The 22,628-nt window shown below is 44.6% G+C and overlaps 1 protein-coding gene across 2 annotated transcripts in view; it reads left to right on the forward strand.

Moving 5' to 3' along the window:
- Positions 1-22,628, forward strand: part of INSR (insulin receptor) — a 148,746-nt gene that overhangs the window by 89,818 nt on the left and 36,300 nt on the right. For both annotated transcript variants that reach the window (XM_081135882.1, XM_081135881.1), the window contains exons 4-10: positions 2,297-2,445; positions 3,819-3,963; positions 7,260-7,474; positions 8,414-8,540; positions 16,552-16,802; positions 18,167-18,334; positions 22,138-22,339. In XM_081135882.1, coding sequence (XP_080992008.1) covers positions 2,297-2,445; positions 3,819-3,963; positions 7,260-7,474; positions 8,414-8,540; positions 16,552-16,802; positions 18,167-18,334; positions 22,138-22,339 — 1,257 coding nt within the window. The remainder of the gene's footprint in view (positions 1-2,296; positions 2,446-3,818; positions 3,964-7,259; positions 7,475-8,413; positions 8,541-16,551; positions 16,803-18,166; positions 18,335-22,137; positions 22,340-22,628) is intronic.

Below are 22,628 nucleotides of genomic sequence, written 5' to 3' on the forward strand. Positions count from 1 at the left end.
GTCACCCAAATAATTAGTTATCTAGGTGACCTAGGGCTTTCTGCAGGAGGGGTCTTCATGGGTGGGCCTGATTGCTTATCTGGTTGTTTTACTACTAGCTGTATCATAAGGCTGGCATTGTGTTTAGTCAAGATGGATGTCTTCTGAAGTGGATGCCTTGGCAATCAGAAAGCTTAGTGTGAGGCATACACTACGTGCACTTACAATTATAGCTTATTATTAAGGATGCATGTAGGGTGAGGTCTGAGAGAGTCCCTGACACAGAGCTCCCATGCCTTCCTGGAACCAGGGACATTACTCCCCCCCCCCCCCCCCCCCCCCCCCCCCCGCATGTCGATGTGTTCACCAGCCAGAAAAGTCCACTGAGTTTTTACTGGGTTTTCATTATCTAGGCGTGATCGACTGAATCTTTGACCATGTTTTGGAACTCTGTCTACAGCCCCTCCTGTCTCTTGAGGTCAAGTGGCTGAAAGACCTAGCCCTCTAATCACATATTTGGTCTTTCTATTGACCAGCCCCTCTCCTTAAGCTATACAGAGCCACCACAGGTGACTTGTTAGCATAACAAAGATGTTCCTAACACTCAGGAAATTCTAAGAGCTTTCGAAGCTCTGTGCCAGGTCCTGGGACAGGGACCACCATCGCAAAGATCATTCTGAAGAATCCAATATACAGGCATGTGGAAGTAAGAGTCGCAACAATACCACTAATAAAAAGTGGTCATCATAGCAATGCCTGTTTTTCTTTTCCATGTACCAAGTGCTTTAGGTGGTATATATCATTTAGCCCACACCCTGACCTGCAGGGGTGGGCACTGTCATTCTGTTTCACAAATGAGGAAACTGAGATTTTGAGGATATAGCAGTTGGGAATCTTGAGGTCGTATGTAACAGAATTCCAACTCAAACTGGCTGAGGCAAGATTAAAGGAGTTTATTGGTGCCTTTAACCAAAAAGTTCAGGGCATCGCTTCAGGTACAGCTGCATCCAGGAGCTCAAGTGATGTGCACGATCAGTTCCTTTCCATCCTTGGCTTTCTTTCTCTCTCTGTTGGTTTTATCCTCGGGCAGCCTCTCTTCGACTTCTTACCCCATGCTAACAATACAGCAACATCCCCTTAGGTACCCAGAAGGAAGACAACTTCTCTTTCCAGGAAGTTCTTGCAAAACCCTCACTGCACTGCCTTGGTATGTGCCCACCTCTGGACCCCTTAAAATGGAAGATGGTGGTGCCCAGCCTGTGCTGGATCCTGTGTCTTACCTGGACCCAGGAGAGCTGTGCCAGCAACAGCTGATCACTGAGACCCTATGTGGGGGAGGGTTTCCAAGGGACTCCTGGGGGCTATAAATTTGAGGACATTAGGCTGGAGGCAGGCAAAGCCAAGTCTGCCCCCAGCCACCCTCCATCAGACGTGAGGTCTTGTTATAACCATGGTCACATCAAACCCCACAAAGAACAAGCATCCTATCTCCTTGGGGTGACAGCCTGCCACATTGGGGTGACAGCATCAGCTCTGCCACTTAGGCATAGCAGCAGAGTGAGTCCCATGTAAGGCCCATCAGCTCAGCATTATTCTTTCACCACTGTGACTCCAGGAGCCCCAGCAGTTCGGTGTAAAAGTGTGAGTCCTGTCTCCACCGGGCAGAATGTGATCCTGTATTGAATTTTTGTCCACTCTTAGAATGATGTGTGCAAAGTGTATTTGGAAACACTGTTTATAGCACAAACTGTGACTACCACATGCAACTCTTACTAACTCTATAGTAAGTATTCCAGCATGCTCTTTCAGTAAATGGCATTACGTGATAATGCTAAACACAAGATATAAGCATTCTGCACAGTGTTTCTCTTGCGTGTTTCCTCAGGGATTGAAACATATCGGTCTGGAGCACAGCAGGAGCTCTGTCATCTGGGGGAAGAAGCATGAGTCCCCTGGGTAACGCTGTAGGACTGGCTGCTGCAGAGAAAGGCTCCGAGCCTGCCGTTTCAGGCAGTGGTTTTTACCTGGCCTGATTTGCCCTCTTTCCTCCAAGGGACAATGTCTGGAGACATTTTTGGCCGTTATCCCTTGGGTGGGGGTGCTGTTGGGAATCAGTGGGTGAAGCTCAGCACCCTTAATGCTCAGGACAGCATGGAGAGTTCTTAGGCCACAGATGTCAGCAATGCTGTGGGTGCAGTAAATACCTGCTTTAGGGCCATGGCAGAAGTCCCGCCGCTTGGGACCCTGTGTAGCATGCTGTCTGGCGTGTGTAGGGGTCCTGTGTACCCTGACCCCTCTTTCTCTGCTCTTTCCTCAGCTTGATGTGCACTCCGTGTCTGGGCCCCTGTCCCAAGGTCTGTCACCTCCTGGAAGGCGAGAAGACCATCGACTCCGTGACATCTGCCCAGGAGCTCCGAGGCTGCACCGTCATCAACGGGAGCCTGATCATCAACATCCGAGGGGGCAGTGAGTGCTGGGCGCTGTCCTGCTGGGGTCCTTGTTCCCTGGGAGTGGAGAGGGAAAGTGGTCTGGACGTTGCCGCCTGCTCCTTAGGCGATTTTAACACTGTCCCATTGGAGTGGTTCTCCAATCAGTGAGCCACCGAGCCAGTTGCTCCCAGACCTGAAAATCGCTGTTCCATCGGTCCCACTCCCCCCTGAGATTCTCCTTTTCCACAGTGGTAGCTGGGACATCAGGAATTTGTGTTTTTAACGAGCAGGCAACATTCCCTATTGCAGGTCCGGGGACTGTGTTTCCAGAAATACCCTCACAGGCCAAAGGCATTCCTTTGCTTATTTACTCAGCCAGCATTTATGGAATATTCTCAGTGCACAAGGCAAAGCCTGTCATGGTGGGCCTTGCAAACAAGCAGGCCGACTGACGATGTAAACTCAGCGTGGTCCCACCGTGACGGGAAGCGAAGTGCGGTGCTGGGGGGAGTGGGGTGGGCAACCTTTGCTTTTCTTGTTTTTGTTTGTTACCCTCACCTGAGAATACTTTTTCCATTGCTTTTCAAAGAGAGTGGAAGGGAGAGAGAGAGAGAGAGAGAGAAACATCAATGTGAGAGAGACATCGACTGGCTGCCTCCTGACCGTTTGCCTCCCCCACACGCACCCCCGCCCCTGAGCCACAACCCAGGTAAGTGCCCTTGACCGGGATTGAACCCAAGACCCTTCGGTCTGCGGGCCGACGCTCTAACCGCTGAGCCACACCGGCCAGGGCGGGATGGGCAACCTTTTCTCATAAAGGGCCATATAATAAATATATTCAGCTTTGCAGGCCAGAGGGTGTCTGTTATAATTACTCAGCTCTGCCCTGCAGAGAACATGTGAACAAATGGGTGTGGCCCTGTGCCAGTAAAACTTTATTTACAAAGCAGACTGGACTTGGCCAGTGGCCTGGAGTCTGCAGACCTCTGGAGCAGAATAAGAGGTTGCTATTTTAGAAGAGTTTCTGGTCAGAGGAGCCATGCTTTGAGTTGGTCATGGGGCAAACCAAGCGCACAGAGGGGAGAGGGCCATTCTGGGCAAGGGGGCAGCCAGGCAAAGCCCTAAGGCAGGCGCCTGTGTGCGTGGTCCTCTGAAGGGCCCTGCGGAGGCCCCGTGTCTGGAGTAGGGGGGCAAGGCAGCAGATGAGAAAAGCAGTGGTTGCTTATTTAGGGACTTGCTGACCCCGTAGTAATGACTTTGGATTGGATTTTAATTAAGTATGATTCCTTTTGGATATCAAAGGATATATCAAAGTCATTTTCAGCTTGTAATTTCACTCCTTACTATGGGAACTTATAGGAAGATTAAAATATTCTGTAACACTCACCGGATATTTTCTTCTTTCCATAGACAACCTGGCAGCTGAGCTAGAGGCCAACCTTGGCCTCATTGAGGAAATTTCAGGGTATCTGAAAATCCGCCGTTCCTATGCTCTCGTGTCACTTTCCTTCTTCCGGAAGTTACGTCTGATTCAGGGGGACACCTTGGAAATCGGGTATGTGGACCTGATTCTGTGTCTACGACCTGAGCACTAACTAGGAATAGGAAATTTGTGAGTTGTAAAAAGTTAGGGGTTTTTGCCAAGACATGGAAATAACCTAAGTATCCCTCAACAGATGAATAGAGAAAATGTGATGTGTATATTTACATATGCAGGGAATATTATTCAGGCATATGATTCATAACAAAGAGCGAAATGCTGCCATTTGTGACAACAGGGATGGACCTAGAGGGCATTATGCTAAGTGAAATAAGTCAGACAGGGAGACAAGTGCTGTGTGATCTCACTTATATGTAGAATCGAACCCCCACCCCCCCAAGATCATAGACACAGAGGCAGGGGTGGGGGGTTGGGGTGGGTGGGCGAAATGGTGAGGTGGTCAGAAGGTGCAAACTTCCAGTTATAAAGTAAATCCCGGGGACCTAACGTACAGCACGGTGGCTGCAGTTAACAATATTGTATCATATATTTGAAAGTTGCTAAGAGAATGGATATTAAAAGTTCTCATCACAAGAAAAAAATATTTCTTAACTATGTGAGGTGATGGATGTTAACTAAACTTAGTGTGGTAATCATTTTGCAACATCTATATGTCACATTATTGTTAGGTACACCTAAAACTAATAATGTTAGATGTCAGTTATATCTCAATAAAACTGGGGGAGAGAATAGAAAAACTTAGGGGTTTTTCTATTGTGATATAATTGATCTATAACATTATATTAGTTTCAGGTATACAACATAATGATTCAATATTTGTGTATATTGTGAAATGATCACCACAATAAGTCTATTTAACATCCATCCTCATACATAACTACAAAAAATTATTTTTTCTTATGATGAGAACATTTAAGATCCGTTCTCTTAAACAACCTGTTAACAACACAGTCACTATACTGTAATTTAGGAGTTTTTAAAGCCAAAAAAAATCTAGGAGAAAGTGCCTGGAGAACCTTGAGAGGAAGGAATTTTGTATGTCAAAGTCATTTTCAGCTTGTAATTTAACTCCTTACTAAGGGAAATTGTAGGAAGATTAAAATGTTTCTGTAAAACGAGTGTTGGAACGTGTCTGAAGATCCAGCCAAGGAAAGTGATACCCGTTTTACAGTCACCCTTGGAAGTCACAGGGGGTACAGCCTAATTTTATGCCCTCCCAGGGCGCTAGCTGGAGTGAAACAGGGTGTCTGGCTCTTCGGGCTTCACTGTGAGTTGGAGTGCAGGCCTGACCGGGATCCTTCAATTGCTGCATCCGGGACTTGCTCACGTCCTGGTCCCATTGATACTGACTACAGCTGCTCCTTAATGAAATATCATCTCCTCTGGCCTATAGGGATCTACCTCCCCAAGATATTCTGCTGACCTCCTGGATTTTCTTCCTCATTCCGCTCCCAGGCTCCTCTTCCCCCCCTTTGAGAATTGGTGTCCTGGGCTCCCAGCCTTAGCCATTTCTCTAGTGATCTCTACTGCTGACATTTCCAGCCCTGGCCTAGCCTCAAGCCTGCTTCTGGTTGGGTGACCCCAGGAGCCTCAAATGCAATGTGTACAAATGAGACTCCCATTCTTTTTCTTTTTTCCTCATTGCTTTTCAGAGAGAGTGGAAGGGGGAGAGAGAGAGAGAGAGGGAGAGAGAAACATGGATGTGAAAGAGACACATCTATTGGTTGCTTCCCCCACACGCCCAACCAGGGCTGGGGATTGAGCCTGCAATCAAGGTATGTGCCTTTGGCCAGAAGTGAACCTGGGACTCTTCAGTCTGTGGGCCGATGGTCTAACCACTGAGCCAAACCAGCCAGGGTACAACTCTTGTCCCAGTTGTCTGTCCTTATTTCTTGGATCCCCTACCCTCGAGTTTTGCGCTGACCCTGTTTCAGTCAGTAAAACAACAGAAATCCAGACTAGCCATGCTTCATCCAGATTGAGATGGACTTATGGGCAAGAAGTATGAAGGCCATCCAACAATGCCATCAAGGATAGAACCCAGGCTTTTTCCATCTTCATGTCATCATGCCGTACCCTTGACCTTATGTCTATAGAACCATCAGAGAAAAGGAAAAGGGACAAAGATATATGACAATTAAGAATGTCTCTTTAAGAAAATCTTACCTGGAATCTCCCACGTTCTCACCCCCGACATTGGCTTCTGTTTATATCTCCTTGACCAGAAATGGGTCACATGGCTGCTCCTAGCTGCAAGGGAGGCTGGGAAATTGTGAATACTTATCTTTTCCAGTCTGTATGGTAGAGGAAGGCAAAGGAAAAGAGGGATGTGAATGGTTTTCAAGAAACCAATTCACAGAATTGTTTAGAGTACCTTCTTGAGTCACTCACCAGTTCATACTGATTTTTCTGTCATAAAACTACTTTTTTGTTGAAGTTCAGACCTTTCGTTTGGACTGTTCCAATGATCTCCTAGCTGGGCATCCTAGAACTAGATGAGTGCTGTCCAACAGAAATATAATGCAAGTCACATCTGTAGCTTAAAATGTTCTAGTAGTCACATTTTAAAAACATTAAAAGAAATAGATGAAATGAATTTTATAATGTATTTTACTTAACCCATTACATCTAAAATGCCATTTCAACTTGGAACCAATATAAAAATTATAAAGATCTTTTACACTCCCTCCCCCTTTTTTTGGTGTGCTAAATCTTCAAAATCTGTTTGTTACTTCCAGAACAGTTTGAAATGGCCACATTTCAGGTGCTCAATAGCCAGAGGTGGCTAGTGGGCTCTGTATTGTACAATATAGGCCTAGATGCTTTCCTTTTCCCATTCATTATGTGCAGGTGTCCATGGGCACAGGTCTAATCAAGTTACTGAGTTGTTATAAAACCTTCCGTGGCTCCCCTCTGCCTACCCAGGAAGGCCACATGTCCTTAGCCTTGGTTTGGTATGCAGGATACTAGAGAGTTTGACCCACTGCAGTTCTCTAGTCTTGTTTCCTGTCACCTGTCGGGCCAGAGCAGGCTACTTTTGCTTTCCCTTGGGCTCAGCTCAGGTGCCTCTGTGTCTTCAATCTTTCCCCTCTGTGAAACCCATCTCTCAATCCATCACAGTCTTACTCTCCTCTCCCACAAGATGGAGCTCAGATACCTTCCTGGCCATGAATACTTCCTCAGATTCCCTTGGTTCTCCTGCCCCCCATTTAACACTTACTGAGTAGGTGCCAAGCAGATGGTTAGGGCTGTGTATGTACTGCTGAGCAGGATCAACTCCAGCCATGACCACACATCTTGGAGTTGGAGACTGCAAGCCAATGAATGACTAGGTGTGTGTGTTTTCATAGGAACTACTCTTTCTATGCATTGGACAACCAAAACCTAAGGCAGCTATGGGACTGGAACAAACACAACCTCACCATCACTCAGGGGAAACTCTTCTTCCACTATAATCCCAAACTCTGCTTGTCGGAAATTCACAAGATGGAAGAAATTTCAGGAACCAAGGGGCGCCAGGAGAGGAACGACATTGCCCTGAAGACCAATGGGGACCAGGCGTCCTGTAAGTGGTGATGCCCTTCCAGCTTGTGGACCAGATAGTGTGGCTTCCCTTTCCTTCACCCACAACATTGGCCCCCAGTGGTTATCACTGCCTCCCCAGTGAGTTTAAATAACTATGTGTGATAGGCTTTCTGAAATACTGAGGACAGGTGTTGTACGTCTTATCTCTGTACCTACTGGACCAGATACAGTGCCTGATACTGGAAGATAAGCATTGACTGAACTAATGAATGATACCTCCTTATATATGGCCTTGGCTCAAATGCTACAGTAGGTCTGCAGTTGCTACAGCTGGAGGCTGTCAGCTGACTGCACTCCTCTCACAGGTTCTCTCTTGAAGGGGTATCTGAGCATTGAACTACCAGGATTTCTGTAATACCATCATGTGGAGTTGATTTCTTACAGCAGAATGTGGTCCACACTGTGGGAATTCTGGGGAGGAAAAGTGTGGTTGGGGTGGAGCTTAAGGGAGACTTGCATTTCAGGCAGAGGAAGTTATTCTCTCCAATGTATTGGAGAGCTGAGGATCTGTCTGTGCAAGGTATAATGATCCGCACACTCACTAAACTCACTTAGCACATGCTCATTTGCCCTGGAGTTACATCTATCATGCCAGGCTTGAGAGTCCATGTGCATGACAAAGTTGTGTCAGGACTCTTAAAAATCCCTAACTATTGGCCAATTTTCCTTCTTGCATTGGTGCCAACTGCTGTTATTCAGTTGAGCATCTGGCCAGGTAATTGACTGGCAGTAGGGGCCAACTGGCATGACTAGTCTAACATACTGGGAGACACATGTGGAAGCAAGACCTGTCCACAGAACAGCAGATTGACATCTCCTTTACATGGACATTTTTGGGAGTGTAGGATCACTGTTTTGGGCTGAAACAAATGATGAAATACTGATATTGCTTTTTTGAAAAAACCCACAACTTTTCTAGGTGAAAATGAATTACTTAAATTTTCTTACATTCGGACATCTTTTGACAAGATCTTGCTGAGATGGGAGCCATACTGGCCCCCTGACTTCCGAGACCTTCTGGGGTTCATGCTTTTCTACAAAGAGGCGTAAGTAGAGAGTAAAGAGGTGTGGGTATTGCATGTGTGCTCATTGTTTCCCTCTGAGGCTCCTCTCTATATTCTTCCCACTTGTCGAATAAACTTGTGGAAAATCCAGAAATTGATGCAGATGGGTTTCATTTGGAGGTCCAGATTGTCCAATTTCCTATAGCAATATTTTATTTTGCCCTTTATATGTACATCTCACCAGATTTCCTCAACAAAAGGTTGTTAAGTGTACTTTATAGGTTTTTTAAATTTTTTTTTTTACCTACTTCGTATTTTTCCAACATTTGAAAAATTGTGGGAGGGAAATCCAAGATGGCAGTGGAGTAGGTGGATGTTAAACTCGCCTCCTCCCAGTGATAAACTGGAATTACAACCAAAATATAGAGCAATCAACCCGAATAACCAACTCAACACTAGCTGAAGAAAAATTTTACAATCAAGGATTTGTAGAAGAAGCCACATGAAGACTGGTAGGAAGAAGGGCAGAGACTCAAAAGGGCTATCCCCTCTCCCTGGGCAGCAGCTGAAATTTTGGAAGGATATCTCAGCTGCAAAGGTTTCCCCCGAGAAGCATGAGGTTTTAACCCCAAGCTGGGCTCCTGAGGCCAGAGTACTAGAGCTGGGAAGAAGTGCCCATATAACATATGGCTGTGAAAATCAGCAAGGAATCTGCCTGCCAGGGAGATGGAAGAGTACGCTAGGGACACTGGCACCCTAATGCAACCAAAATCTTGTTCTCAGCCTAATGCACAAAATCTTGTTCTCAGCCACTCACCCTGTGCTCCTGTGAAGGGATGGTGGAACGGACTAGAGTCTCCAGAGGAGAGACTGGAGTTTGGGGCTCTGGAGAGAGAGGGCTGAAGGGATAGCCAACAGGATTCCTGTACTTAGTTCATCTCCTGCACCACGGACACCATCTTTCTTGAGTAGAGCACTCTCTTCCATATGGTATTAGCCTGAGGAAGTGCAATAGGTCCACCCTCTGGACTCCTTGTTGCCTCACCCTGCATAGCTTGGGCCCTGCTGAGGAGTCAGCTGCCTAGACCTGGATGTAGAGATCTGGGAAGACTCAGGTGGTGTCAGTGACTGAGTTGTGTGGCTTTGTGGCAGGCTCCATTTCCCCCACTTTCTGGTGAACCTGACTGGAGGTGCCTCCCCTGCAGGGGAGATCCACTAGCCCCATCCTCTTGACTACAGGTGGGCAGAATCCAGGACAGATTGAGTTGTGTGGCTTTGGGATGGGGGACACTCCCCTCACCTCCGCCAAGCCTGACCGACAGCAACTCCAAGCCTGATTGACAGCTTCCCCTCATGAGAGATCCACTAGCCCCATCCTCTTGACTTCCCCCTGCTGTGATTGGACAGACTCTGGGATAGACTGAGTTGTGTGGCTTTAGTGTGGGGGCCATTTTTCCTTCACATGCCCTACTTATACAGAGCCCTCCCTTCATAGGGCTGAATCTTGCTCTTTTTGGGCCTGATAAACTCTGCTGGCCTTACCCTGACAACTCCCTAGACCCCACCCCATCACAAAGATGTGTGAGCACCCAGTGGGTGGCAGGTAGACTGTATATACTGGGAAATTTGCTGAGTGGCCTCAGACCCAGCAGGCACCTAGTTTGAACCTGTATCAATCTGGTGAACACCATTCACCCCTGCCTGGTGATTCACTGAGAATCTACCTCATTCAACTTGAGTACCTCCAGAGGCTCTTTCAGTGACTGAGCCTAACAGGCAGCTGACAGGCAGAGGCAGACAGAGGCTGATCTCAGGGTGTATCGGAACTTTTGTTGACCTTTCCCCGGGCCCGGAGCTGGTAAAAGCCAGCCTTGTGCAGAGCTTGGTTCTACTGGCACACACCCAGGTCCAGCAGAGGCAGCCACAATTGTAGATCACTTTGAAGATCCAAACCAGTTGTCCAGGGCCAGTGAAAGGCAGCGTCTGATATTGGACTGTGCCAGAGTCCCTTCTAAGAGCCCCCAAACTGACACACCTACAGGCCAGCTTTAGACAACGTCAGAGCAGGATCCAGTTAGCTTCACAAGTTGCATATTCAAAGGGAAATCTCAGCAGGCACTAGACCCTGCAGAGAATTTAGCTCTGTGTAATCAGCACCTGCACAAAGCTCATACAGTGTGGTTGGGGTTGATCCTCATAGTCAGCCAGCCTGAGGGCTGACCCCATCCAGGAACAGACCAATGGCAATCAAGACTCAAGTACAAGAGAAGGGTCCACATAACCCCCACAAGGGACATTCCTGGAACACCCAGCTCAGGTGACTAAGGAAACTACACAGCGAGGTCCCACAGGACACCTACTATATAAGGTCACCCTACCAAGACTGGGAGTCATAGCAGATCTTGCTAATACATAGAGACAAACAGAAAGAGGCCACCAAAATGGGGAGACAAAGAAACATGCCCCGAATGAAAGAACAGGAGAAGGCTCCAGAAAAGAGTGAAATGAAATGGGGGCAAGCGATTAATCAGATACAAAAAGTGGTTATAAGGATGCTCAGGGAACTTAGTGAGAATTACAACAGCAAGAAAAAGGACATAGAAACCATAAAAAGAACCAGTCAGAAATGAAGGATACAATATCAGAAATGAAGAATACACTAGAAGGAATAAACAGGAGGTTGAATGAAGCAGAGGATTGAATCAGTGATTTGGAGGATAAGGTAGCAGAAAACACCCTACCAGAGCGGCAAAATGAAAAAAGAATTTAAAAAAAATGAGAAAAGTTTAAGGGACCTTTGAGACAACATGAAGCCTACCAACATCCGCATCATAAGGGTGCCAGAAAGAGAAGAGATAGCACAAGGGATTGAAAACCTATTTGAAGAAATAATGACAGAAAAATTCCCTAACCTGGCAAAGGAAAAGATACACAAGTTCAGGAAGCACCTAGAGTCCCAAACAAGATGAACCCAAAGAAGCGCACACCAAGACACTTCATAATTAAAATGGCAAAGGTTAAAGACAAAGAGAGAATCTTAAAAGCAGCAAGTGAAAGACAGTTACCTACAAGGAAGCTCCCATAAGACTATCAGCTGATTTCTCAACAGAAACATTTCAGGCTAGAAGGGACTGGCATGAAATATTCAAAGTGTGAAAAACAAGGACCTACAAACAAGACTACTATACTGAGCAAGGCTATCATCTAAAATTAAAGGAGAAATAAAGAGCTTCCCAGAAAGAAAAAACTGAAGGAGTTAGTTTCCACAAAACCTGTATTACAAGAAATGTTAAAGGGTCTTCTAGAAGGAGAGGGAGGAGGAGGAGGGGCGGGAGAAGAAGAAATAATAGAGGAACATAGGCGTAAAGAATAAAACTGTCAATAAGTACATACCTATCAATCATCACTTTAAGTGTAAATGGTTTAAATGCTCCAATCAAAAGAAATATGATGGATAAGAAAACAAGATCCATATATATGATGTCTACAGACACACACCTCAGAATGAATGATACACACAGACTAAGAGTAAAGAGATTGAAAAAGGTATTTCATGCAAGTGGAAATGAAAAATAATAAAAGCTGGGGTAGCAATACTATAAGTGACAAAATAGACTTTAAAGCAAAGGCTATAGTAAGAAGCAGAGAAGGACACTACATAATGATGAAGGGAGCAATCTTACAAGAGGATATAATCCTTGTAAAAATTTTGCACCCAACCTAGGAGCACCTAAATATGTAAAACAAATCTTGATGGACCTGAAGGGAGAGATTGATGATAATAAAGTCATTGTAGGGGATTTTAACATTCAATTGACCACAATGGATAGAAGTTCCAGACAAGAAATCAACAGAGAAATAGCGGGCTTAGATGACACACTAGATCGGATGGATTTAATTGATACCTTTCGAGCATTTCACACCAAAGCAGCAGAATATACATTCTTTTCAAGTGCACATAGAACATTTTCTAGGATAGACCACATGTTAGGACACAAAACAAGTCTCAATAAATTTAAGAAGGTTGAAGTATCTTTGACCATGAAACTAGAAATCAAGCATCTTTGACCATGAAACTAGAAATCAATCACAAGAAAAAAACCTGAAAAACACAAAGATATGGATGCTAAAAAATATGTTAATGAGCAATGAATGGGTTAACATTTAGGTCAAGGAAGAAATCAAAAGATACCTTGAAACACATGAAAATGAGAATGCAGCAACCCCAAATTTTGGGACACAGCAAAATCAGTTATAAATGGGAAATAGCATTTCAGGCCTATTTCAAGAAACAAGAAAAATCTCAAACAGTCTTACCTTACACTTAAAGGAACTATAAAAGGAACAACAGAACCCAGAGAGAGTAAAAGAAAGGAAATAATAAAGCTCAGAGAAGAAATAAAATAGAATTTAAAAAACAATACAAAAGATCACTGAAACTAAGATCTTTTTCTTTGAAAAGATAAACAAGATCTGCAAACCTTTAACCACACTCATCAAGAAAAAAAGATATGAAGACCCAAATAAATAAAATGGGAAATGAAAGAAGAGAAGTAACAGCTGGCAGCACAGAAATACAAAGGATTATAAGAAAGTATTACAAACTATACACCAACAAACTGGACACTGTGGATGAAATGAATAAATTCCTAGAAACATACAATCTTCCAAAATGAAATCAATAAGAATCAGAAACTCTGAGTAGACAGATTAAAACTAAGGAAATTAAAGTAGTAATAAAAAAAACTCCCAACAAACAAAAGTTCTTGCTTGGATGGTTTCACAGGAGAATTTTGCCAAATATTCAAAGAACTAACACCTATCCTCAAATTATTCAAAAAAATTCAAGAGGATGGAAGACTCCCAAGCTCATTTTACGAGATCAGCAGTATCTTAATTTTAAAACCAGATAAAGACTCTACAAAGAAATAAATTTATAGGCCAGTATCCTTGATGAACAGAGATTCTAAAATCACCAACAAAATATTAATAAACCGAGTCCAGCAATACATTAAAAAGGTCATACACCACGACCAAGTGAGATTTATTCCAGAGATACAAGGTTGTTACAGTATGTGCAAATGAGTAAATGCGATACACCACAGAAACAAAAGGAAGGATATAAATTACATGATCATATGAATAGATGCGGAAAAAGCCTTTGATAAAATCTAGCACCCATTTATTATGAAAACTCTCAGCCAACTAGGAATAGAGGGAACATAAAAGCCATATATGACAGACCCATAGAAACATCACAATTCAGGGATGTCCACTTTCATCATTCATATTTGATATAGTACTGGAAGTCCTGTCCACAGCGATCAAAGAGAAGAAATAAAAGGCATCCAAATTGGAAAGAATGAAGTAAAACTCATTATTTGCAGATGACATGATACTATATGTGGAGAACCCTAAAGATTCCATCAAAATACTAGAACTGATAAGTGAATTCAATAAAGTAGAAGTTACAAAATAAATATCCAGAAATCAGTTGCATTTTTATACACCAATATTGAACTATCCGAAAGGGAAACTAAGAAAAGCCCCATTTACAATTGCATCAAGAAAAATAAAGTACGTAGGAATAAATTTAACCACGGATGTAGTAGATCTGTATTTGGGAAAGTATAACACACCTTATAAAGAAATCAGAGAAGGTACAAATAAATTGAAGCGTATACCATGCTCAGGGGTAGGAGGAATAAACATTGTTAAAATGTCCATACTACACAAAGCAATGTACAGATTCAACTCAGTTCCTATCAAGATACTAATGTATTTCAAAGAACTAGAGCAAATATTACAAAAATTTGTATGGAACCAGAAAGACCCTGAATAGCCACAGTGATCTTGAGAAAGAAGAACAAATTTGGAGGAATCATACTACCTGATATCAAACTATACTACAAGGCCATAGTAATCAACAGCATGGTACTGGCGTAACAACAGACATTTAGATCAATGCAATAGAATAGAGAGCTCAGAAATAAATCCACTTCTTTTTGGTCAGCAAATACTTTGCAAAGGAGTTGAGAACATACAAAGGGGTAAAGATAGTCTTCGACAAATGGTTTTGGGAAAACTGAACAGATACTTGCAAAAAAAAGGTAACTAGACCATCTTCTTACATCATACAAGAATAAACTGAAAATGGATTAAAGACCTAAATGTAAGTCTCAAAACCATAAAATTTCTAGAAGGAAACACAGGCAATATTTTTTTCTGATATATTTCCTCAGGTAAGGGAAAGAAAAGAAAAAGTAAACAAAAGGTACTACATCAAACTAAAAAGTTTTAGCACAGAAAAGGAAACCAACAAAAGGAAAAGAAAACCCATTGAATAGGAGACCATATTAATGATACATCTAATAAAGGGTTAATATCCAAACTTTCTAAAGAATTCATGGAATTTAACACCAAAAAACAAGCAATTCAATTAGAAATGAGCAAAGGACCTGAATAGACACCTCTCCAAAGAGGACATACAGATGGCCAATAGACATACGAAAAGATGCTCAATGTCACTCATCATCAGAGAGATGCAAATTAAGACCACAATGATATATCACTTCACACCTGTCAGAATGGTCCATCATGGACGGACCTGGAGAATATGCCAAGTGAAATAAGCCAGTCAGAAAAAGACAGGTACCATATGGTTGATTTCACTTGTATGTGGAATCTAATGAACAGAATAAACTAACAAGCAAAATAGAAATAGACTCGTAGATACAGAGAACAGATTGACAGCTGTGAGAATGGAGGGGTGTTGGGGGGATAGCTGAAAACATTGAAGGGATTAAGCAAAACAACCCCAAAACTCATAGACACAGTCATCAGTGTTGTGATTACCAGAGGGAACGGGAAGTGGGGAGAGGTAGAAGAGAGCCAATCGGGAATAAATGGTGATGGAAGGAGACTTGAGTTAGGGTGGTCAATATACAGTAGAATATATAGAAAATGTATTATAGAATTGTATATCTGAAACCTATGTAACTTTATTAATCAGTGTCACCCCAATAAATACAATAAAAAAATAAAATGACAACTGTTACAGTGCTTCAAAGGACAGAATCATGAAGTGACTTGACACATAGGTCAGGAAGAGCTTCCCTGGGGAACTAAGAATGGACTGAAACATGAAGGAAGGGCCAGAGCTACAGTGTCAAAAAGGCCAGAGGAGTAGCAAATGCAAGAACCCAGGAGACAGTGGGACACATTTGAAGAAGTGACCCAAGTGAAAAGCAGGAATGTGAGGCCTCATGGGAGAACGGGCTGGAGGGGTGATGAAGGGACAGTCCCTACATGGTCTTGTTGAATTGTAAGAATTTTGCTCTTTATTAAAACCATTGAAGAGAGAGAAAAAATTGCAGGAAAAGCACATAACACAAAACTGACCATTTAAACTCATTTGGAGCATCCAGCTCAGTGGCACTGTGTATGTTTGTGATGTGCAGCCATCCCCACCATCCAGCTCAAGAATTTTCCATCTTCCCAAATGGAAACTCTGTCCACAGTAAACACCTAGTTTCGAGTGTACAGATGGGCTGAAATTTTAAAGGAAGATAATGGAAGTGATGATGGTGTTAATATCAATAATAGCTCCGTTTCTCAAGATTGATTATGAGTCACGCTATGCGCTGAGGAGTTGCATACATTCTCTTATGTAGTCTTCTCAGGAACTCATGAGGTAGCTATTAGTATTATTACTGCTATTAAGAAACAATTACTATTAAATATTTCTTATCAAACATTATTTAATGATATACATTACACATACTACATAATAAAGCTAAATATAGTATATAATGTAACTATATAATAATAAATATATTACTATTAATATTACTAATCACTATTATTAAATATTATTGAGAGTCAGGGGAGGTGGCTCCTTTCTCTTTGGATGTTTCTGTGTTGCTTTTCCTTGTGCATAAGGTGTTGGTGAAGAGGATGCCACCCTAGGGGGTGTCATTTCCCCTGGCTGCGTCTCTGGGGTCCTCAGAGCAATAGTTGGAAATGTTAACCAGCTTTCCTTTCACCTTGAAAGGCCTTATCAGAACGTGACGGAGTTTGACGGCCAGGATGCGTGTGGATCCAATAGCTGGACAGTGGTGGACATTGACCCGCCTCTAAGGTCCAATGACCCTAAGTCGCAGAACCACCCTGGGTGGCTGATGCGGGGCCTCAAGCCCTGGACTCAGTACGCCATCTTCGTGAAGACCTTGGTCACCTTTTCTGATGAACGTCGCACATATGGGGCCAAGAGCGATATCATCTATGTCCAGACAGATGCCACCAGTAAGTATATTGTGTGACTTAAATGAATTTGGGGGGGACTCGGACGTCCTGCCTTTAACATGCCGGCATGGTGACATTGGATGAAGTGCTGTGTGCGTGGTAATCGTGCGTGCTGAGGTTTATCTTTTCAGAAGATGAGGCAGTCGCCACAGGCCACCTGAGGGGTATGTATATTTCTTCTTCCCGATGTGGAAAATTTTCAAATAGTTGCAAAAGTAGAAAGAAAAATAAACCCATGAACCATCTCGCAGCTTCAACAATTATCAACCTTTTGCCACTTTTGTTCCCTTTTCTGCCTCTTTCCCCATCCCCATATTTTGGGGGTGCTGGAGTATCTCAGAACAATTCAGTTATATTTTTATAAAGCCTCTGCCCTCCGGTAGCAGTGGTTCTCCACTGGGGGCGACTCTGCCCCTGGGGGACATTTGGTGATGTCTGCAGACATTTGTGGTGGTTGTGGTTGTGCATCGAGTGAGTGGAGACGAGGGATGCTCCTCAGCATCCTACGGTGCCCAGAACGGCCCAGTGTCAGCGCTGCTGTGGAAACCCCATAGGATAGCATCCAAGCCTCACGAGTCAGCCTCAGCTCCTTCGGCTAGTGCCCTCTCATCTTGTGCCCTCCAGCAATACCAAAGGACTTACAGTTTCTGGAAACTTCCAGCTCCCAGGTCTTTGATATTTTATTTTACCAATTAGAGAGAGAGAGAGAGAGAGAAATTCGTTCCACTTGTTTATGCATCGTTGGTTGATTCTTGTATGTGCCCTGACTGGGGATTGAACCTGCAACCCTGGCATATGAGGATGACGCTATAACCAACTGAGCTGCTCCTCCAGGGCATCCTGTACCCCACCTCTCACAACTCTCAGCCACCTCCATTCTCTAAGGAAGGTTTTGTGGGGGCCAAAGGTGATGCATTTGGGGGGGTGTCAGATGCGTTGCCAGCTCATTGATACTATTGCATGGCATCTAGCTGCCAAAATTTGCCCTGTAACTGGGTTCAATTTGGGGTGTTAACCGGAAAATGCGAGCTTGTCTCTTCCCAAGTGCTCCCTTTCCCCAGCATTTTTCCAGTGACCCAGGCAGAGAGAGCTGGGCACACGGTTGGAGCTGGACAAGTGCTCCTTGCGCGAGAGGGTGGATGAATGCGCACGCGATCTGCATGACCTGTGGTCGGGGTGCGCTGTGGTTATGTACCTCACGTCCTGGGTGAGCATTCCTCACGTCTCCCGTTTTCTCTGCTGTTAAATAGCACCGCAGCAGACACCCTCATGGTTCTCTAACCTGTGTGACCTGTGCGTCCCCTCCCAGCCGCCCCCCAGCTCGCACCCTCCTCACGGTGGACCTGTTTCCTTTCCCTTTCCAGATCCTTCCGTCCCCCTGGATCCCATCTCGGTTTCGAACTCTTCATCCCAGATTATCCTGAAGTGGAAGCCTCCCTCTGACCCCAACGGCAACATCACTCACTACCTGGTCTTCTGGGAGAGGCAGGCAGAAGACAGTGAGCTGTTCGAGTTGGATTATTGCCTCAAAGGTGAGTGCGGCCGGTGTGTGACAGTGGCAGGTTTTCACCCGTCTCATGCACCTTGTTCCGCTTCCATTTCCCAGCGTGTGCACGAGAGCAGACTTGCACACACACCCTGTTCCATCTCACACATACGCGTTTCCAAACATCACAGCACGAGCACACACTCTGACGTCTTGTGCGAAACCAGGTATTTCCTATGTCTTGGCGGCATTTCCCTCTGGAATTTTCTTCTCCGTCCCCTCCCCTCCTCCTCATGGCTCCCCACACCCTGTCCCAATGGGGATGGAGCTGCGTTAACCCGCAGGAGACTCCCCTGCTGGACTAGAAACAACCGAGAGTGTTGAGAGGTGCTTGACAAAGTCAGGGAAGGATTTTGGCCCATAAATTTGGACCCTTAAGTTTTAAAGAACCGAGACAGCAAAGAGTGGCAGTCTATTTCCTCCTGTGCTTTCTATTAGAAATTTATACTGATGATTTTTTTTTTTTTAGTCTTTAATCTTATTTATTTAATGGGCTTCCATCTATCTACAGAAAAAAATGAAAAAATATTTGAAGCCTCAAACTAGTTTGTGTAAATTAGTTTAAGGTTATTTTTAAAACGGGTTTAAAAAACCCCATCAAACTGGAGAAACGGTTCATGTTTTTCTTTAGTTGGTTTTTGTTTGTATTTCTTTTTCTTTAGATTTTGTTGGAGATAGTGATGTCCTCGACCTTTGACCTTGGGGTTGCTGGTCGGGCGTGGCTGAGGCCGGGAGCTCTTGGTGGGCTCTAAGCTGGACCTCTCACCAGCTACAGGGCTCTGGGCAAGTCACCGAGCCAGTCACCAGCTGCCTCCTTTTTGGGAGAAGGGGCAGAGGGCCAGATGATCTCCGGGAGCTGTCCCAGCTGTAGGATCATGGGCTATATGTGTGCCTGTGACCTCATTCCCTGCCCGAGCCCAGGGTTGTAAACGTTATTTATCTCCTCGACTGCTTTTTATAACTCGAGAGCAGGCACAGCCGCGCGCTCAGCTGCGAGCTGTTGGCCCTGCATTCGAGTAACTGAAACCGCCAGCTGGAACGGCTGCCAGCAGCAGGGCAGGCAGTGCTTGCCTTTTCTTTTCTTTTCTTTTTTTTTTTTTTTAAAGAGCAACAACTTTTATTTTTTGTTTTATTTATTTATTTTCTTTTTTTATTCTGGAAGTCTAACTCTATCATTACAACTGACTATTTAAACATGTTTTGATATCTAATGATCCCAAAGTTTATATAATTAAGAAAAAACTTTCTAAGGACAGATATTGTATGATTCCACTCCTGTGAGGTGCCTAGAGGGAGTCAGATCCATAGAGACAGAGTAGATGCAGGGAGCCAGGGCTGGGGCAGGGGAGGGGGCCTTAGCTTTTAATGGGGACAGAGTTTCAGTCGGGGAAGGTAGGAAGGTTCTGGAGATGGGTGGTGGTGATGATTGCATGGTAATGTGAATGTACTTAATACCACTGAACTCTACTCTTAAAAATGATTAAGATGGTAAATTTTGTTATGTGTATTTTACCATAATTAAAAAAAACCCAATGCACACACAAATATATAAACTTATTAATACACAACATAAATAAATATACTAACTATGGCCAGTAGTGACTTCCTGTTAGTATCAGTAGTGTTTTTGGCTTTATTGAGGTATAACCAACAGTTAAAATTGTAAGATATTTAAAGTGTACCTCGTGAGGATCTGATGCACGTGGAAGGGCCCCTCCCCCTCGGTAACTAACACCTATCACCTCACACATTTCTCTTTTTCTCTTTTTGCTGAGAACATTTAGAACATATGTTAACTCTCTTAGCATATTTAAATTGCGCAATACAGTCTTATCAATTATATGGCTTTTTATTGTGGTAAAATATGCGTAACATGAAATTTACTGTTTTAACCATTTTAAGTGTCAGTGCAGCGGCATCAAGCGCGTTCGCGCTGGTGTGCAGCGATCACTACTCTCCGTCTCCAGGACCGCCTCGCCTTCCCAAACCGACACTGTCTCCATTAAACACTCACTCCTCGTTTCCCTCCCCAGCCCCTGGCGCCCACCATTTTACTCCCTGTCTCTATAAATTGGACTGTCTTAGGTATGTCATGATGCTTTACAATCACAGAAAACCATGGGACGCCAAGTGTCATGAGTGGGTGCTGGAAGGGGTAATAAGCAGCAGCCTACACCTGATCAGAAGTCCCCTCGTCTCCAGAAAATTGTCAGGAACACCCCTCCCCGCCACCCCCAAGGAAATCCGGAGTTTTTTTCTACCCATAGTGCCATGGCCAGCCCTCTCACAGTTACCCAGCCAGGTTATTCCGTGTCTATTAATAGGCCAAAGAAGTATTTTCAAGAGTCCCTTGCAGGCTTTAAAGCCGTGTAAGTGCTTGGGCTTCCGAGTGGATACTCACCATTCACAGAAAGGCACTTAGAGCTCATTGTCTTTGGGATCCACTCAAGGGGAGAGGAAGGATGGAATTTCCTTTGCTCGGCAGACACTAGTAAGCACCAGACACCGCAGGCTGGTGGCAGGAAAGGGGGCCCTAAGGGGCTGTCATGAATTTTGCCCGTAAGGAGCAGTGTGCATGTTCGAGGTTGTACCAAAAGTGTGGCTGTGCAATTGGACTTCAGGGATTAAGACACAGAAAACAGCTTTGTATTTTTAAGACTGTTACCTTGAGAGGTTGTTTTTGTTTTTAAAATTCCCTTTTCTAAGCTTATTAAAAACTTTTCTTTCCCCGATCTCCTCTCATGCCTTTAGTCCAGGGTTTCTCTACCTCAGCAGTGCTGACTTTTGGGGCCGGATAGTTCTCTGAGGTGAGGCTGTCCTGTGCGTTGTAGAGTGTCCAGCAGGATCCCTGGCCTCTGCCCTCTGGATGCAAGTAGTCCCTTCTCCTCCCCACCAGTCCTGACAACCAAAAATGTCTCTTGACCTTGCCCAGTGTGCAGTTGTGCAGCACCACTCCCTGGTGAGAACCACTGCTCTAATCTGACGTATGGATTCCTGAATGAGCTGTCGATTCTTGTATTTCTGCTGTACAATTTAATGAATTAATGTAATCATCGGGTCTCTAAGCCAGACCCCTTAGAATTCCTGGTAGAATTCTGCTCTGCCCTCTCATCTCTACAGTTAAGAGGTTGATTGATTGATCGATTGATTGATTGATTCATTCATTCTACTGTGACTTGGCTCCCCTGTACTTTTCTAGTCCTACCCCCACCATTCTCTCCTACATCATCTTCTTGCTACATTGGGTCTTTGGGGTCCTTTGAATGCCAAGGGAATTCTTACCTTGGGGCCTTTGCACGTGCTTTGTGCTCTGTCTGAACTGCTTTACGCCAGGATATGTGTATGGCCCATTCTTGTACTTAATTCGGGCCTGCTTGGCAGTCACTTTCTTTGAGACCACCTCGTGATAAATATCACTCGCAGACACCCTCTCCTTTGAGCCTGCCATGTGACCCGTGGCAGATTTATTCATTAGTTTATTGTGTATCCCCTACCCTTCTCTGCAGCCTCTGTGCACTAGAAAGTTTCATGGGGACAGGGACAAGCCTGATTATCTCACAGTGTCCAGTCCCGTGGGGAGATGGAATCTGACGGTGTCTGGAACATGCTGACACGCATCTTCTCAGTTGGCACTGACTGAACCCTCCCGTGAAAGGTCTTACTTTTCACAGCAGAACTGGCACCGAGACCCTGGCCCTGAGTGCCCACCCGCTCGGAGCAGGTCCCCTTTGCTGTGTGTGTGTGTGTTTCAGGGGGAGATTTGAGTCCACCTGCTCTGCCTTTCTCTAGGGTTGAAGCTGCCCTCCCGGACTTGGTCTCCACCGTCTGAGTTGGAGGGGTCCCAGAAGCACAACCAGAGTGAGTACGAGGAGTCTGCCGGCGAATGCTGCTCCTGCCCCAAGACTGACTCCCAGATTCTGAAGGAACTAGAGGAGTCCTCGTTCAGGAAGACGTTTGAGGATTACCTGCACAATGTGGTTTTCGTGCCCAGGTCAGGGGTTTTCATTGGCTTGGGGTGGGGGGTTATGGCCTAGAGATCAAGATGAAGCGGAGACCCAGAGGGTGGGCCGGGTCCACGCTGAGCCTCTTCCCTGGCCGGAGGAAGAGACCTTGTGATTTCAACAGGAACCTTACCAGAAAGAGCAAATATTCATCAAAGAGGGGAAAGCTTAAAAAGCTCCACCTTTGCCCTCCGACATCTCCAGACTCTTTACTCCAGCCCCCGGTCTCCATCCGAGTCCTGAGACAAGCTTTGTAGCGTTATTGACGCCAATCCTGAG

Source organism: Miniopterus schreibersii (genome assembly GCF_964146895.1).
Source record: "Miniopterus schreibersii genome assembly, chromosome: 4".
NCBI classification, from domain to species: domain Eukaryota; kingdom Metazoa; phylum Chordata; class Mammalia; order Chiroptera; family Miniopteridae; genus Miniopterus; species Miniopterus schreibersii.